Below are 20,250 nucleotides of genomic sequence, written 5' to 3' on the forward strand. Positions count from 1 at the left end.
GGGGACAGGGGACATATATCGGGCTCAACTGCCCAAAGGAAGTTGTGGGAGCACCATCACTTGAGACTTTCAAGCCTCCCATCTGTCAGAAATGGTGTAGGGTCTTCTGCTTGGGCAGGGGGTTGCACTAGATGACCTTACAAGGTCCCTTCCAATTCTGATTATCTGTTATCTCTTATCTGATTGATAGCTATTACCAGTTTGTGCTCAGAATGAATAATAGGCATGGGTAGATAATATTAGTAATATTACATGGTGCAAGAATAGAAGGACCGAGTATTGGAAATACTCAGACTTTATTTAATTTTTCTTACTTTCCCCAGTGGCTTCCACAGAATCCAATTTCATTAAAATAACAAAATAAGAATTGTAACCTCTGCCCCTTTTGTGCACGGATGAGATGTCATGATGAATATACAAGGGAAGCTTGCATAGCAGCAGATCGATGCTTCATTTGGAAATATCTTGACCCTCCCAATTATTTCCTGCTTTCTCCAAATTCTCTTAAATTGACTGTCATGTTCCCTAGATATGAAAGAGCAGGGGTGTCAAACTCAATTCCATTGAGGACCACATCAAGATTGTGTTTGACCTCAGGGGATGGGGTGGGTGTGGCCACTCAACATCACTCACGTCAGGAGTACAGGTGGTTGCCTGAGCACTCTGTTGGTGAAAACAAGCTCCCAGGTGCCGTTTTCAGCTGCAACAGCCTCCTGCAACCCTCTGCCAATGAAAACAGAGCTTGGGAGGGCTGCATATGACCCATTCTCACTGGTAGAGGCACCATGGGCCAGTTCTTTGCTGTTTCCAGAGCGGCCTCATGGGCCAGATCTAAGCACCTTGCGGGCCGAATCCAGCCCCTGGGCCTTAAGTTTGATACCCCTGTGACTGTGATTAACATTGCTATATTTAAGTTTAAAAGAAGTAAATCAAAAATATTAAATAATGTTTTAGTTTAAATCTTCAACAAAAATCTATTGGCTATATTTTAAAAAAAGCATACATTTAAACTTTTTAAAACACTAAAGGGTTGTCAAATCCACCTACATATATTTAGGTGAATTCATATAAAACATAAATATTTTAGAGTCAGGCATTTCTGGGCAACGAAATGTATACCCTTATTCAAGAAGCAAAATATGTTGTTTTCTATTTTTGTCTCAATAAGGAAAATAACATGCAATGAAACAAAAATGTATAAAAATGTTCCTTCCATGGAATTATTTATTTACATTGTTCCAGGACTTCCCTTATTGCTTGAGTCCATTCATAATTTGCCCTCATACTGGGCTATCAATGGTAATGCTGTTAAGCAGGTTTTCCATTTTAAGTATTTAAGTATACAATTTCAGAACACTGGTGCTTGGACTAGACATCGAACCCAGGTGCTGAATTCGGCCTCCTGTAGTCACCAGCAGATTTTAAGATTTTTTTATACCCAAGAAGGCCAGTTCATTCCTTCTGCTCTGCATATTTACAAAGCCAAAACTTTGGATCAAACTCTTTATGGAATTCCCATCTGGATATGAGGCTTCAATGAGTGTATTGAAAGAACCCAGGCTGTCTATTTTCTTAGAAACTTCTGGGTCTTCCTCCTTGTGTTGGCTTTGCTCTGATGTACCTGGAACTGGGCACTCGATCAGTCGAATGTATGGCGTGGATTAACACCTTTAAATGGTGGTTTCGGGTGCTCTTTCTGACAGCTACCTCTCCGTGGCATTTGCTCTCATATTTCTCGTTGGGAGAGGGAGCTGATGAAGAAATTACACTGGCTAGGTTTTATGGGGGATGCCCTGGGAGATTATGGCCTTAAGGATGCCCAATTTAGGGTAGTCCAATGGCTTGTGGACATTGACTTGCAATATCTACGAGTCAGAGCGAACAAAACTTGCTCCCCTCTGATCTTCAGCCAATTTAATAATTACGGACTGAGGATGGCTTCCTATTTTTACACTCTAACCATTCCCAAGTATAGAAGAGCTTCCTCCCTAGCTCGCTTTAATGTCTTGCCCTCAGCACTACTGGATGGGCAATTTAAGAGGCTCCCGATTAATGAGCGGCTATGCCCCTGTGACAGAGCTGAGGTTGAAACTGTGGAGCATGTCCTTTTATATTGCCCTATGTATAACGCAGACAGATCTAAGTTACTGTCTCTCCTTGAAAAAGACCCTTCTAGACCCAATGTTAGTAATTTGTTCTTATATTGTCTAGGGGATGGCTCCTCTTACATCACTTCTCAGGTTTCCAATTTTTTTTTAAGAGCTGTAAGGAGAACCTGTAGAGGAGAACGCTGTAATTCTCCTTAGTCAAGTTTCTGGTGACCAATTGTTCATGATTAATTTTCCCATGTCCTTCTTTTGTTGTACTTGTGTTTTGGTCTGTGACCACAAAAAAGTATTATTATTCTAATTTGCCCTTGTAAATTTCAGGAATACAAATCCGGAAAAATTACACGCTCTTGATTCCATCAGTGCTACATTAGGGAAATGGTTTAATTTAGGATCCATACATCTTTTTAGATTACTGTCAGAGTGGAATTTCACTCTGGGATATACTGTACTAACTAAAGTAACTTTTAAGAACTTGTTTTAAATACCTATAATTTTTCAGGAACTCTGAATAAGGCAAATACCAAAGCTATTTTTTTCCTCTATAGAAACTTTATGTTAGCATCTACAAGAGTGACTAAATAAAAGTTCAAGATGTATTGCTTTGGCCAGGAATATGCAAATATTTTCAACTTGAAAAGTTCCAGCCTTAAAACATTTCGAATGCTTGGAACTGAATAATACTAAGTTTTTGTGTGAGTGTGATCAGAACAAAATACTTGTTTTTAAGTGACACCGGTTTAAATGTTCTGAACACAATGGTTGGGCTGCTCTATGTAGCCTACTTCAGCCTACTGAGCAACAGATACGAATCACAATCTTGCTACTAATGGTTGGGTTGATAAGAAACTGAGTGTGGAGAAAATAGTTATATTCATCCACATTGCCAGATAGAAGACCACTTGCAACAGCATACCTACCAGACATTACTAATGTTGTTTAAAGTTATCTACAGTATTTCATTTTGTAGGTAGGTAATTGCTCATATGCTATTCTATTTCACACAAATAGTGCTAATAATGTGTAAATGGGAAAGCTGGGAATAATTTAGGTTGGTGATTTATTGCGATTTGGTTATTTGTGTGCATGCATTCAACTTAAATATGACAAACATAGATAAAATTTTCCTGTAAAAAAAGACTATCTGATGCATATCAGCAGCGTACTTGCTGCCAACAATATTCAGCTGGATACCTTTTTATAGAGCATAATAAGTTACAACAGAGATGATAGAATATCTGTGGTAAGAAATAAAACACTTTATTGTTTAGAATAAAAGTATACTATAAAAAGTGAACATTATTACCTTAAAAGACAATATACATTCAATGAATATAAAATTTATAAATAACAAAACAAGGAGGAAAACTGTAAACAGTGCTACTAAACTAAGCAAAAAGTACATTCCTTTTGGGAGGAGTTTTCTCCTAGATTGTATTTATTTCCGCTCTAATGTTCATAATTGCTAACAATGGTAATGCAAAAAAACAAAACAATTTTTACACCTTGGTCCTAGGCCTGTTTCTACAAAAAAAAAAAGAGTTGAAATCACTAGGTTTATTATTAAGGTATAAATAGAATTAAATCCTAATTCTGCGGTCATATGCATGCTTTTCCTGAGAATAGCCTCCCTCAAATTTAATGCAACTCCCTTCTGAAGAAAAAAGACATGCTAAGTTGAATCCCTTGCAGATGAGTTCATAACGGGACATTCCAGGTCTTATAATTTCTGGAATCCGTGGAGAGACACCAGTTGACTTTAACAAGAATGGCTCAGGCCCATACATTAAATACAAAACTAACCAATCAGAGCATCTTGCTGATAAATGCACTGGATAAACACACAAGTCAGACTACCATTTCAAATCCCACATTACAGTCTGTATAATAGGAATGATAAAAAGGCCCATCTTTTATTTGTTTCCTTAAAATATTTATATAGCCACCCATCTTGCACCAAACTTTGGATGGCTCACTTTTCTTTTAAAAAATAATACTGTAAAGTAAGTTTCAGCACTGAAAACTTTGACGGCGTCCCAAAAGAAATGTATTTTTTGCTGGGTTTTTCCTCTCTCTCTTTTTGCCTCCTTATTAAAACAAAACCAAGAACCAAGCCACCCTGTAGGAGAGGATTGTTGATTGAGCTACACTCTTCCTCAAATAACTCTTATCTTCTGTGGTATACAATAGAACACTTACATAGATAAATATATTTCATTGGATGGGTATGCTATTTTATTTCTTACAGAGATACATTACAACTTGAATAAGAACACATTTTTTTTTCTTAGCATAAGAGAGATTTTCACTATTTTCTGACTGCAGTATTATGGTGACTCAGGTATGACCTTAATAAGTGAAAATAATCTAGAGCTGCCATTCAGTTGAAAGGAGAAAGCAAATACACTGCTGTCTTCTTGCCTTTAAGATCTGAGCTTAAATCAAGTTTGTCTCTAGAAATGGGGTCAATTCATATTGCTGGCTTTTATGATTTTGGTTGATCGTAATATAAACTAGTCTCTTTTATGGAAACATCTCTGAATCTACTGTTAGCAACATTTACACTATACTTTATAAACATAAAAATACTGTTGTGGAAAATGTAGCAGATACTTTTCTGAAACCATGTGGTTTATGGATCTGCAATGAGGTTGTGATAGATTTCTGTGTTTGTGTGTCCTCATTCCTGCTTAGCCATCTCTTTTGGGTTGTGGAAGCTCTATCGAATAATATTAAGCTCTCTGTTACAAAAACTTATTCGATTAAAGTGAGGAGAAAACAAGGGAATTTTTTCAATTATATTATAGAACCATTTTGAACTTATGGCAGCTCTGTTTTTTAGGAGGAATCAATTGAAAGTAATGTTAAGACAAACTATACCAGCACAAAAGGACAAAGCATGTGCTTGTAGTAAGTGTATTAACCTTTACCCCATTCTACGGTCTCAGTAAATTATGCAGTTGCCAATCCCAATAGAAACTTCGCTCTTAAATTACTTTTAAAATATTTTTATATTACACCTTTTCATAATAGTAATAAAGACTGTAGTGAAAGTGGAATAGCCAGTTCCTTACTTCTAGAAAGCATCGTGATCCCATACCATAGGGCTGTTTAACTGTAGTCAACAGTGGAATACATAATAATCTCCCTAAAAATATTATTTTAGTTAATAGATCTAGTTCTTTTAAGAATTACATTAAAGGCTGGAAAAGTAGGTTTTAATATATTCCCTGCCCATCTTCTCTATTTTCATTGTGCCTACCGATAAACACACTATTAATGAGTAGGAAAATATTATGAAGAAGCAATCTTTCACTGCTGTGCCAATATTCACAGGAGAATAAAGTATTATGACAAGATTTCTATATAACAGAATTTACAAAATACCGCATCATGAAAAACTATGAAAAAAATTAAATGTTTTTCAAAGTACAGGCTGACCCAGTATTCATACAATAGTAAGGCCCTTTTACAACACCATTCTATTGTATATATTTAAGGGAAGGGGATAGGGGATGATGGAAATATTTTAGTCTTAGAACAATTGTTTGCATTGGCCCTTATTTTGATGGCAAGAAAGAAAACAAGCATACAGGGAAGGGAATAAAAACAGATTATTATCACTGCTTTAGAAATTACTGGAACTCCAGTAGCTTTTGAACTAAAAAAAACAAAATAGTAACTAATGACTTGGAATGTGAATGGTTGCTCTTTTGAAACAAAAGCATGAAACATTTTATTACTTATAGCATGAAACAGAATCATGCCCTGTCAAAAATAGCTTATATCATTATATCTATATACATTTTTGTTCAGCAAAAGCAGTGTTTGGGCAGCTGGTTTCTTACATCAATATGTCCCAGGGAAGTTGTTTCTTTCCTCCTGTGCTCCAACTTTGTCCACTCTCCACAAAATTATGGGAAAGTTATGTGTAAAACAAATATTGAAGAAGCAGTTTTACATCCACATCAAAGCCACAATCGGATGTTGATTTGGTTCTCAACAGGTTTGTTCCACATTTGTATTTAGAAAATGTATTAGCTTCATTTTAGTTGATTTTGATTTTTTTAAAAGAAATTTATTTTCTGTGCAAACCTAGATATGCCATGAAATTTCTACATTCATATTGGAATGGACAGGCATTTTGAAGTATGCAATCTTTTAAATTCATGCAAAGGAATTTTCCCAAATACTCCACATTCCATTCTATATAAACGCGATGACTTTCTTTGCATCCCTTCATTATGTGGTGAATATGGTGATTAATCGCAACTGGCTGCTTTCGTAGCTACCTGCTCTGAGAACTGAATGTGAGAATAACACAGCAGCACAGGAAATGAAGAGGAGAGAATAAAATTTTAATCAGAAAGTTTTTGAGATTTGTTTTCCTACAAAAATATATATTGCTATATGTATAGTGCTATAAAAACTTTAAGCAAAAGCTCCCTTGATCATCTGGGAACTTCTGTTCACACACCAGATAAATATTTGATCAACATGGGATGAGAGCAATTTTTAAAAGATAATTTTAAAAAAGAGTTAAGACAGCATAGATTTAAAAATCACAACAGTTCGAAGTGCTAAAAGTTGCAAGAAACAGGCACTAATATCACGGTTGCCATCATGATCAAATATGCGTTAGTGTCCAAAGAATGCTCAGCCACATGGAAGAAAAGGACAGGAAAGAAAGGACAAATGGAATTTCAGGGGTCAGTTGCATTGATGATGGTTTTATCAGGAGGTGCCCATCCTCTATACCAGCTGCAATAGCCATCTTTATGTTTGATGCAAGCATAATGCTTTGACTGGTACCCTGGTTGACCAAAGCTGGAAAGCATGTCTGTCCAGAGGCATTCATTCTTGGAGGTCACAAAGCAAGGAAGATAGTAGCATGGCTTAATCTACAATTACAAAACAAAACAAATGAAAGGTATTGAATTAATCAGACACTTTAAGACTGTATAAACTTTTGTGCTCATACATATCTTCTGAGCCATGGTGGCGTGGTGGTTAGAATGCAGTATTGCAGGCTAATTCTGCTAACTGCCAGCTGTCGGCAGTTTGATTCTCATCAGGACAATGCTGATTCAGCCTTCCATCCTTCTGAGGTCGGCAAAATGAGGACCCGATTGTTGGGGACAATATGCTGACTCTGTAAACCACTTAGAGGGGAATGTAAAACAATGTGGTATATAAGTCTAACTACTATTGCCATCGCTATTCACATATACAAAAAGTAGTATATACCACTAGATTAGTCATGAGGTAAAGAATTATTTCAATCCATTTTTAATCTCATTTTCAATATTTTAAACCATCTGGTGATTTATTTAGTCTAGAAATCCTAATCCTAGTATGAGAGCAACATTATAGGTTCCTGGAGCTTGCAGGCCTAATTTTCCTCCCCAGGTTTTCACCAAGGAGTACAATTCCTTTTTGTTGCCTTTTTGAACCATCCATCCCAAAATATTAATCATGGTATTTTAATATCGTAGTATCTTTTTGGATTGGTTCAGAGGATTGGGAGGTAGAAACAGGGTGTTGTACTGTTCTCATCCTTCATCAGGGGCCAGTTCCATTCAGTTATTGGTCAGTGGCAAAGATATGGCTGTTACAGGCTGTTCCAATTTGAGTCAATCACCTGTGACCAACCCAGATTGGATCCAGCAACATTAACCTGGGGTATATATATTCACCTTCATTCATCATATGGCTTTTACTTTGTGAGGTGTCTCAAGCAGTATTTATTTCCCCATTTCTGCTTGACATCTACATGAAATCACTCGGTGAGATCATCCATTGACACAGGACTAGGCATCACTCAATCTTTGATGCTGGATAGGGTTGCCCTACCTTAAACAGTGAGTAATTTGGCTCACAACAACTACATGAAGAGCAGATGACAGCTATAGCACAAAGGGATATTGACCAACTCCATCTTATGCAACAGTTTTAGGTCAGGAGTACCTGTTTATCCTCAAGTGTGCATTATTCATCTCACAATTAGACTACCTCAGTATGCTCTATAAGTGAGGCCTAGATAACATTCAAAAGCTTCAACTGATCCAGAGAGCAGAAGCATGGTAGTTACTGATATACATCAGCACACACATGTACTTCACAAACTGCAGTATTTACCATTGTACTTCAAGGTGTCAGTTCTTTCTTATAAAGCCCTTCATGGCAGAGGGCCAGGTTACATTCACAACCTTCTATCCCTGATCATTCCTGTAAGATCTGACAAGACAAACATTCTCTTGGTCTCATTATTTGGCAACATCAGCTAGTTGAACCCAGGAGATAAGCCTTTTCTGTGGCTTCCCTTGCCCTTAATACGAGTATCTCCCCAACCGAAATTTGGTTGGACCTGCTCCTATCTTCCTTTTGAAAAGTATTAAAGTGCTTTTTTTTCCTTACTGGCGTTGCATCCAGGAGTGGTATGATCTTAGGTGATTTTTTTCAGACCATTTTATGTGTCAGCATTCCAGTGATGTGTTTCTGTTTGGGATTATGTTAACTATTTGTTTTATTGTATTGTTTTTATTGAGTTGAGTTGTTTATTAATTATGAATGGCACCCTGAACCATGTGTCAAGTATACAATTATATGCCTTGATTAAATAAATAATAAATATTTCAAATGTATCAGGGTGGCAGAGACATCTCTTACCTTGCAGCCACAACCTAGATGGTAACGATGGTTTAGTCCTTTGCGCTGAGACAAGGTCAATCGATCCCACTTTTCATTCAGATTACACAGTCCGGTATAAACCTTTCCATCATAAACTCGACCTACAAAACATAGGCACAAGTTGTCCATTCCAGCGTCATTCATTTGAGAGCTCAAGATAATTTATTAAAGACTGTCCTTTTCTAATGCAAAATTTCCCAACATTTCCAATTATAGTAAGTTTAGAAAGAGCAATTACATAATTTGTCATAAGGAGTATTTTATTGATACAATTCTAATAAAAGTCAATTAATCAGATACATTCATTAAAAACAAAGATATCATCAGCATCAGAGAAAAATAATACTTATGTTGTTAAAAAAAAAGCCCAGGGAAAGAAGATATTTTAACCTGTAATTAAAAGGAGGTTAAAATATGCTGCCCCATTTATTTGGAATGCACTACCAGCTGAGTTGAAAGTCCTAATATTTTCTGGGTTTTTAAAAAGCCTTAAACACAAACCCTTTAAAACAGGTTCTTAATGATATACATTAATTATTTTTAGGATTTCTAGCTTAAAAGTTGACCATGTTAGTGAAAAACAGATTAATGTACGCATGACAATAGACCTCAATATAGTGACTGGAATAAATACTTGTAAATTGTACCCACTAATGCTAGACTTCAGCCTCTAAAAATAGCTGAAACTGATATAGCCTGTAAGCTTGCCATAGTGGAAAATTTGTTATGTTTTACCTGTAATCATATACTGATACTTGTTGACCTCCAACTTGACTCCACAAAGACTTTCAGAGGCCTCAGTGTAGATGTATTGAACATGTGGCATCTTGTCAAAACCTCTGTACATCTACAAAAAAACAGCAAACACACGAGAATGAAATGCTGTGCAACCAAAACAAACAAACTCCCAAACCCATCACTTTTTCAATTATCCAGCTACTTTCTCATCTGCCTTTATATTATGAAGAATGTATATCATTGATGATTCCAGAATCCTGGCCTACAGTTTCCAATATCTCAAGAAGCAGAGCTAAGATAAATGGTTTAGAATTGTAGAGTATACAAATCTTGACTCCATTCAACAACTGTCTGTCACATCTAGCTTTCTGTTGTACTGGAAAAAATGGTAAAGTCTTCAAAAAACAAACAAACCCCCATACCTTGTTTCTTCAAAGGATATAGAATAGCAGACAACTTTTATTAGCCTTGAGCAGAATCTTGTAGAACTTGTTCCATTCTCAGATCTATTTAAAGAACGGGTTTTCACAGGTTCATATTTTTGTTAGAGTAGTCAAGGTGATATTGCTACTCATTGGATCTGTCATTATAGGGTAAAAGTCTACTCAAGGGTAATGGGGAATGTCAACACTGGTTTGTAATGGCCTACAGAACCATCTCTGCTTGCTCACAGCCTTTATACTAAGATGGAAAGATGATAAACAGAATTACTGTTAATAGGAGACAAGCAAGTGGCTATTTTGCTCAGTCACTAAATTACTTTGTGTAATATGTTTCAGGTTTCTACAGTCACTGCCAAAGTCTTTTTTTTTATCCTCATTCTTCTAAAGACATTAAAATAGTCTTATGACTGAGATATAACAGCCAAGAAAAATAAACCAGAGCAGATTTTTAACATTACATAAGAGGTCAGTTAACAAAAGAATGTCCAGAGCAACAGGTTCAAGTGAAGTCTGTTTATTATGCGGAGAGTACAGAAAAGAGCCAACGTGAAGGAGAAGGAGGAAAGTTTTTTTTCTTCAAAATGAGCAAGTCAAATCTAACCAGGCTTCAAAGGTCCTATTATTTCTAAACTACACAAGGAGTTTCATGTAGGTTTCTATCAGACTTGTTGGAAAACAAAAACAAAAAACAAATGGGACACTTGTTAACTCATTCTGACAAAACAATTAAAGAGTTTCGTAGCTTATTTTCTACACAATTTTAGATTCTTTTGTTTGTTATATTGATCAATGCTACAAAAGTCTAAGACAGGTTAAATAATACTATTTCCTCAACATTTATTCTATAAAATCTAATGGTAGGAGGCAGGTTGCATGAAGAAACACTATGCATGAAATAGCTGTCATTTTAATGTTCCTATCCTCAGTAAATGTTGTACTTGCTCCACTAGAAGCTGGTTACTTGCATCAAATGCATAAAGTCAAGCAATAAATTAAGAAAAGATCCCTTGCATTAAACTACAGAAAAGAATATTTGTACCTCAGATTTGAATTGTGGGGTCCTTGGTACTCTCTAACCTTGGTTGTTTTCTTGTAGATTTTTTCATTACCTAACTAGATAACATCATCAGTGCTAGTAGAGGAATGTCTGCAAGAAAACAACCAAACACCAAGAACCCCACCGACTAATATATCTTTTCTTCTGTGCAAAATCTTCCTGCTTTCAGGATGTTGCCTATAACTAATTGGTGAAATTTTCTCAACCTACCAAACCTTTTCCCCTCTCTTTTAATATCACTACTATACTTACCCAATCTGTTGAGTATATGAGTATTAGGAAAACTTTGTTTTGTTTTATTAATTATTTTTTCTTCTAACTCCTAGTGGGAAACCTAAAATGCCTTTTAATATAATTTCTATAATGACTGCAGGGTACATTTAGTTATTAGTTCATTCTATAGACTTAGATGGAGACAGATGAGATTTTGACTGTCCTATCAAGGGTTGAATTTGTGAAGAATATTTCCCTTCAAATGATTAAAAAAAGAAATTAAGCTTCATTTAAATTATTGTATAGAAGGAAGGGGTAAATACATCATATGTATATACACACCTGGTCCATCTGGCAGAGCAGGGTTAGTTAACAATGCTAAATAACAAGAAACTTTAATCTAGCCCCATTTCACCAAAGTCATGATGTTACTTCTCACCTAAGCCAATGTTTTTCCATTGGAATATAATGCAAACAGAAGGAGTTGGAGCAAAAGATCAAACTCCCATACTCTCCTAATATTCCTTTCTATACTCAAATGTTTACGGCAAAAATGTTTGTCTATTTTCATCTAATTTCTGTTATGGAATATGGAATTAGGTGATTACAGTTAAGATTTTGTGCCAAAATCAGTAATTTGTAATCATAAAATTATTGTCTGCTTTTTACTTTTAGGGAGAGATGGATTCCTCCTACTTCTAAGGCTATGGTAGAAAAGACTTATTTTGCTAAACTGTTAATGAGTACAAATTATAAACAATTGTTTCTATACGCCGGAAAAATTAAACATTTGTCAGGTTGGAAGGAATCACTTCACACACATAGCTAGGTATTCCTATGTATATGTAAATTAGCACAACACTGCATAGAGAAAAAATGATAGCTTAGATGTGGGAAATCACCTTTGCCTATTCACAAAATTATCCAAGTCATTCATTATTTGGGATAAGTATGAGCTCAGGGGATTGAATGACTTACCTGATGATCTCTGAAAATGTTTTGTTGTTTTAACTAAATATGATTGGCATCTGTTCACTCACCTTCATTTGTTTGACAGTGTATCGCATTGTCCCAAATGGCCCATCTTTCATAAGTTTCTTGCCAACTACCTTGGCCCGGATAACTACAATAAAAGAAGATAGGTCAAGTGAATAGCATCTTCTTTATCCTTAGTAATAGCTCATTTTCAAATAGCATAAATGAAAGAGAATAGTAGGCTAGACTTTTAAAATTTCAATTTGCTGAATGCAGTGTGGAAATACTGCTTGATTTATCCTTGAAACGTTACTACTGCTAATAATAATAGCATAACTAACCATAATTATTATAATAAAATAATTAGAAGTTAAACTGCTCTGGGTACTGAAACAGACAAGAATTTTCCACACAACAACCCAGGCATAATAATTGTTCATAAGACAGACAAAACAAGTCTGGGTAATGGACACGAGACAGCAAAATAGAAGACAATGAACTGGAGAAAATAATCACAAAATATAAAGACCTGAAAAATAGTTGTGACTTGTGGCAAAATAAAAGCAAAAGAGGACCAATATTAATAGGAGCTTTGGGTGTAATCACAAAACATCTGGAGCACCACTTGAACACCATCAACATTGCCGAAATCACCATTAGTCAATTGCAAAAGGCAGCTTTATTGGAACAGCTTACATCCTGTCACAATATATTTAATGTTATTAAACAATAACATCTGCCTATCCCCAGTCCTTGGGAAAAATAGATGGTATCAGTATGTTTCCTTAGTACTTTCTTTCAACATGTCATATTTGCCATACTTGCCTTTTCAGCTCAGCTAGTACAGTAAGTGGCAAATGTAGCTCTTTAGTGGAATAGAAAATTATATGTTGCTGAAGACAAGAGAGAATCATTATACAAAGCCTTGAGACTGACCATCAGGCCCAAAACCAAGAATAACATGTGGGTGATTCTTCTACGCTGAGTTCTTAGCCTATAGGAAAAATCTTGCCAGACTGAGCACTCTACTATTTGCACCTATAATATTTTGGGGGAGCTATTAGAGAGGGGAAGTCTTCACCCTCTTCCTCTCACACATCTGGGCTGAGGTATCTCTTACTCCTCTGAAATCCATCTCCTTACTACATTCCATCACACTAACAGTCCAGAGGTGGTATTCAGCAGGTTCTGACCAGTTCTGGAGAACCAGTAGTGGAAATTTTGAGTAGTTCAGAGAATCGGCAAATACCATCTCTGACTGGAGATTTTACAGTATCCTTCCCCTGCCACATCCACTAAGCCATGCCCACAGAAGCAGTAGTAAAAAAATTTGAATCCCGCCACTGTAACAGTCTCTAAGTAGTAGATAGCAATTTGATTTAAGATTTGAGCTAGTCAATCTCTCCCAGCCCAACCTACCTCACAAGACTGTTATGGAGCATTATGGAGTAATACAAATTAAATGTAGTACAAAATAAATGCAGGATAAAAATCTAAATTAATACTTTATTAACTTGTCAGGTACATATCGAGTCAGAACATTTGAGAGGTTATAATTAATTTATGTAAGAAAAGTCAAGTCTGTGGAGGCTTATACATCCTTAAACTCTTTAAACTAATAACAGTTAAAACAAACTTGAACAATTTGGAGGAGTTTGCTGTAACTTTAATGTTTTAATCATTTCTCTTTCCCTGCCATTACTGTTTCATCAAATACTGAGTAAATAGCAATGATCTAGATTTTAATTGTACAAAAATATTTATCCAAGAAAAATATCTTGATAAATTTCACTTTGACTCAGAAGCAGGCATGTGACATTTTCCTTCAACAAAAAAAGGAAACCAATGAAACTCATTTACTTTACTCCATGGCTCATTATGTGAGCATATTTTCCAATGTTGAAGATGGGCTGAAAGAAATATATGCAGCCTGAAAGAATAGGGATGCATCCAATGTATGTGATAATTCATAACTTTGACAGCTTTTCTGCTTTATCCTTTTCAGAATATTTTTTAAAATGTGTCTCACTTCTAACCTTATTATTTCTAATCTAAGTATTAGTTTGCAACTGTGCCAAATGAATCAAATGAGGCTATTACAAATACTCTTATAGCCAAGGAGTTGGAGCTGCTAGAATTATTGTTGGAATTGAATATTTCTTATTTCAAAGTTCTTTTTTTTCTTTTAAATATTGGATATATTAGCACAATCTGCTTTGCTAAGCCATATCTGCTACTAGGAAAAAATATTCTAAATGAAGCAGAATCCTGTGGAAAGAAGTGTATGTAACTGGATATTCCTATTATCAATGTGTTATGCAAGTAATGTGATCACAACTATTAGACAGAATCTATAAGCATCCATGCATTCAGTGATAATTTGAAGAGGACCTACAAACATAGTTGGACATAGATACATACATACATACACAAGAAGGAGCCATCATTATCCACATTTCTCTTAATGATGGCTTATGTCTGCTAAATATAAATACCAAATAAGTTATTGGGGTGCATGTTCAGCAGGTACAGGGCAAGGTTATGAAATGAGTTACGGAATATCTGAAGAAGTGTAAGTAAAAACTATAAAGATTCAGTTCTTCAACATATGTGCATAATATGATCCACCAGGCCAACATAACTAACCAGCTGCGCATGGCGGCCCATAAGGGACACAACATTCATTTTAAAACCGATATATAATCTGCTGTAAAAAGCCTACTGCTTGAGATTTTTTCTATCCAGTGCTATGATTTCTGTACTTATATTATCCGGAATTACTTTAAATAGAAATATTTCTAAAAGTTATTTCATCATCACATATGTTTTCCAGAAAAAAAGTACCTTGAACATTCTCTTTATCTCTTCAAATTTTTTTCCGGTGTCTTATTACAGTCTTACTATTACTGATGGGAAATTTCATCCCACACAAGTGGACACCAAAATAGCAGCATGTTTTTAAACCACAGTCACTTTGAAGTGGTGCCCATCAAAACATACTGTGAAGAATGTTTCTGAATACTTTGGGGTTTAGGGTCAAATTATTTTGTGGGATGAGAGCAGCTGCTAAGGTCTCACAGATGATTTGTAATTGTTTATGCAATATTAATTTGGATAAGCATATAAAATTCTAGTAATATAAGCAGGCCAGTTAACTTATAATATTAAACCAATCCCACAGACCAATTGAATTGTCATGCAATTATATAGATGCAGTTATTTTAATTTAAAAAATAACATTTTCCATATGCTTGTACATATGCTATATTAAAAAAGCCTTTTTGCTGGGAATTACTTGAAAACATTAGTGTTTTGCTTGAACCAGCTGTCTTGAAAGCTATAAAACACAGATAAAGAGATTAAAGCCATTATATCTTTATAATGCAACTTGCAAGTTTAGTGAACATAGAAATATGAAAAATTCTAAATGATGCTCTAGAAAATTACATCTGAGATTTTACCATGCTTTTGCATAAACAACCAACATGTCACCAGTTCCCCTTTATAAATAATGTCTGCCTGTCTGTCTGTCTGCCTGCCTGCCTGCCTGCCTGCCTGGAATTTAATAATCCAGTTCTAAATAACCATTAAGAACTTTTGGTGGTCCAAGAAAAAGAAAAACAGAAAATATCATCCATTGCTGCCATCTTGGGACCTACTTAAGTGCATGCTACTACTTAAGGAAAAGAATGCAAGAAGAATCAATCCCAGCTGCAACCATAGAAGAAGCCTCCATAACAGTAAATTACCAGAAGGTGTATGATCTTAACTTTCTATAAGCATAAATTCAACAATCTATCTTCAAAAGGTTCCATACATAAGAAAAGCTCTACTAGCTCAGTAACTGTCTGTATTTTCTTGTTCCTCTTTCACAACTTTTCCTGGGTATGCATTGGCACAAGACCTATTGAATTTCATAGAAGATCTGTGCTGGATGTAGACTTCTATTAAAGCTAATTGGAAAAGACAAATTCTCCTTTTCAATAATCCCTGAAGCTATAGCACAGGCTATAGAATAGAAAAAATGCTATAGAATAGGAAAAATGCAGCTGTGTGATGCTTTGAAGAGACAAATCTTAAGATGATTCATCATCATAGATTTATTCAAGTTATATCCTGCTCTTTTTTCCTGGGGGCTCTCAAGGAAGCCATCCAAACTTAAGCCTAGAAAAATACCAAGTAAGGACTGAGATAAGGTTTGAATAGAGGAGAAAGAAAAAAATTAAGGCATAGTTGTTTGATCAGAATAAAGCTACTACTAGTACTATTAGTACATATTGTTATTATTTATTATTATTATTATTGCTATTTCTGTATTATAATCTTTCCGTATATTTGATTTTTAGTATTTTTAAGTTTTTCAGATTGGCTTGAGTTGGAATTATGTTGAAACTAATTCCACATTCTCAATAGAAAACAGGAGAATATAAAGTGGTCCATATAATTCATTTCTTCTAGAGGCCTTTGAATCTGCAAGCTTGACCATCTTCTTAACAACTTTCTTCAGGATAGGAAGGCTTGGAGACATGTTGGAAATTATCTAATACCACTGGATCCAGCAATAAATTATTGAAGAAATTCCTTTAGAGGAGATGGAACTACACTCTTGTTCAAGGAGGAATTGACCACCATTTGGACACAATCACACATAACACATAATGACCTGAAATGACCAACCAGAAGAGATGTGGACCTAACGAATAGGTGACTGTGTTCAAAATACAAGCCTTTTGGTATATCTTGAGAATCAATACATTCAAACTCTTACATACACTGAATTACATGCATAGAATAACAGAGTTGGAAGGAACCTCAGAGGTTTTCTAGTCCACCCCCTTCTTCAAACAGGAAACCCTATACCATTTCAGACAAATGGCTCCACAATGCCTCCAGTGATGGAGCAACCACAACTTCTGAAGGCAAACTGTTCCACTGGTTAATTTTTCTCACTGTTAGGAAATACCTCCTTAGTTTTAATTTGCTTCTATCCTTGTTTAGTTTCTATCCCTTGTTTCTTGTCTTGCCTTCTGATGCTTTAGAAAATAGGTTGACCCCTCTTCTTTGTGGCAGCTCCTCAAACAATGGAACATTGCTATCTTGTCTCCCATGGTTCTTCTTTTCTCTAGACATATCCAATTCCTGCAGCTGTTCCTCATACATTTTAGTCTCCTGGCATTTAATCATCTTTATTGCTCTTCTCTGCACTCTATCTAGAGTCTCAACAGGGTCTTTTTTATATCGTGGTGAACAAAACTGAATGCAATATTCCAAATGTGGTCTTACTATGGCTTTTTAAAGCAACAGTAATACTTCACATGATCTTGATTCTACATCTCTGTTAATGCAGCCCAGGATTGTATTGGTCTTTTCAGCTGCTACAGCGCACTGCTGGATTATATTTAAGTGATTGTCCACTAGGATTCCAAGATCCTGTTAATGAGCCAAGTTTCATCTCACTTGTACCTGTACATTTGGTTTTTCTTGCCTAAGTTTATGTAAGTATATGTATGTATACTTATGCACACACATACACACACACATACATACATACCCCACCAGGCTATATCTAAAGCAACTGAACAGGACTTGTAAAGCTAGGTTCCAACGCAGAATGAATCCAAGCAGTTTTAACGGATGCTTCAAATAATCCTCACAGCAACTCTTCAAGTGTTGTTCTGAATCAACCTTCCTAAGAGGACTAGATCACCTGAAACAGAGCAGCCAGATGGTATCCACAAGTGCAGTGAGAATAGCTATATTTCGTGCTCTTAAGGTTAGACTCTCAATAATTTGTATCAAGTCTATGGTTGCAAAGGTAGCTATGAACTTCAAGACTGTACTATAAGTCTAGGAAACTTTCCTGCTAATCTGGCCATAGTATCAAGAAATTCAGGCAGAGTAATAGCTATGCAACAGGAAGACCAGTACAGTAGCAGCAATTCCATCTGTTCCTTAGAGCTCAACTTCACAAATAGACTCCTGCGTTCAGTTATTTCTGAAGCAGCATCTCTGAAAGACACAGGAATCTTCTGAATAATAATAGCCACTCTCCCTGCCTTACTGGTATCTTACTTAAAACATAAGTGAGCACATTTCCAAGACTGAAACCTCCCCCAAGTTTATCCAAGTCTTAAGTGATATACTGTATATCAGCTTGGGGCCCTTTCACCCACAGTAAAATCCTGTATGAGGAACACTTGTTCCAGACCATCCAAGCCAAGCCAATCACAAGCTAACCAATTAGATATCAGAGATTTGGTCCACTTCTGCTCATCTATTAGTCAATGTTCAATTAAACTAGCTGCACCTGCCCATACATACAACCCATATAGTGACACAGACATATACACTATTCCTAAAAACAGACCTTATCCACTCAGCTGTCTCTAATTCCAAAAGGACATTAAATGCAATCCTCTTAAGTCACAGACTTAAAGCTGCTTCCCTCTCACTCCCAGCTTATTCTGATGCTGTTAATGTAAAGAACATAAAAGGCAGTGCCTCCTATCAGAGCAAGCAGCTTACAATCCACTTCCTTGCAATGTGAATGGCACAATATGAGAGCAAAAAGGGTGCCAAGGTATCATTTTCATGAAAATAGGAGTTGGTGCACTGTGTTGACAATATTTTACTGCCTTGCTGAAGAATGGAACGTATACTGATCATTTCCCATAAATCAGAGCTAATAAATCAGACTAGATTTTTAAATGTTTCATCATTTGGGAGAAAAGACAAAATTGTTCGTGCCCATTAATATCATATATGGCCTGAGCTTCAAAGCAACTGGCAAACCAGGTAAAGACTGGATAGCATAATCGTGTTGCAGAAACTTAGCTAAGTATTGTGATTTTTTTCATTTAAAATTTACACTTTAATTAAAATGTAATAAATATAAAAGTTTTATTCTGACCAATTAGCATTTAAAATATTAGGTGCTATTTTGAAAAAAACCCAGCTAAATTCCATGTCACATTTGCTCTAATAAATTTACAATTGTTACAATTGTTTTGTAAGATGATTATTGTATATCTACTCCCTATTAGCTGAAATTCTCCCAAATAGGTAAAACTAATTAATCAACCATCACTGCAGCAGTACTTTAAAGCATCCAAGAATTTCTATTACATTTTACAAAACTAGGCCATCTTCTTAAATTTTTGAGTATGATCTTTTCCAAGACAGAGACAGAGCTCCATGCTTTGGCTAAGGGCAGTACTTCATGGGCATGTCAAAGATCCATCTCTCCTTTCTCAAAAACTTCATCCCACTGGGATGAGTGCCAGCATTTTAGCAAAGAGGCTAAGACTTTAGTGATCACATGGTTTGCACACATTTTTGCACGTAGAAGCTCTAGAGGTGTTTGGAAACTTATGTTGACTTCGTGGGAACTGAGTGGGCCTCACAAATTCTTTCCTGCATATTAGAAAACCCGACCAAGTTGATTGATTAAGCAGCTGTCCAAGCCAAAAAGTAAGTGTGTGTATCAACACAGAGAAAGTATATATTGTTACTGATGCCACCCTTTTCATATTTTCTTTGATTAAGCCAGTATTTTAACATGCTTATTATCGACTGAAATTATTTTTCACATCTCTCTCGACTTTTCTCTTGAGTGTAAATTCAGAATACCAGGGAGACATGAATTTCAAACCTGTAGAAACAGAATGCATAACTTAAAAAAAAAAAACTAGAAAAGTTTGGAACAGTTTTGTTCCAAACAGTCATTTTATCAACGATCTAAAAAACAACAGGTGTAGTTCAGCTGTACTCAGCCTACCTAATCTCTTAAAAATTAAATGAAGCATTTTAAATATTGCACATTTTTAAAGATCATAAAATGAAGAAATTACTAATCGACTGCATTTTTATTTCATAAAAATAAAGATTGCTTAATTTGAATTGCTCAGTGCAGCAGGATGCACAGATATCTCAGAAATGAAGAGAATAAATCATTTTTAATCTCTGCAGCAATGGTTCACATCTGTATATTCATGTTCAGTTCAAATGTATGCAAAACAACTTGGAT

At 35.6% G+C, this 20,250-nt stretch overlaps 2 protein-coding genes across 2 annotated transcripts in view; one reads left to right on the forward strand and one right to left on the reverse strand.

Moving 5' to 3' along the window:
- SYN3 (synapsin III) overlaps nt 1–20,250 on the forward strand; it is a 195,062-nt gene that overhangs the window by 47,196 nt on the left and 127,616 nt on the right. The gene's annotated exons all lie outside the window — the stretch shown is intronic.
- TIMP3 (TIMP metallopeptidase inhibitor 3) overlaps nt 3,344–20,250 on the reverse strand; it is a 37,923-nt gene continuing 21,016 nt past the window's right edge. Inside the window, exons 2-5 of the mRNA XM_026695448.2 lie at nt 12,290–12,372; nt 9,534–9,645; nt 8,778–8,899; nt 3,344–7,009 (exon numbers count right to left, since the gene is read on the reverse strand). Of these exons, the coding sequence (XP_026551233.1) occupies nt 6,812–7,009; nt 8,778–8,899; nt 9,534–9,645; nt 12,290–12,372 (515 nt within the window). The 3' untranslated portion in view covers nt 3,344–6,811. The remainder of the gene's footprint in view (nt 7,010–8,777; nt 8,900–9,533; nt 9,646–12,289; nt 12,373–20,250) is intronic.

This window comes from Pseudonaja textilis, chromosome 5, assembly GCF_049901715.1.
Source record: "Pseudonaja textilis isolate UNSWEBS1 chromosome 5, rPseTex1.2, whole genome shotgun sequence".
Classification (NCBI taxonomy): domain Eukaryota; kingdom Metazoa; phylum Chordata; class Lepidosauria; order Squamata; family Elapidae; genus Pseudonaja; species Pseudonaja textilis.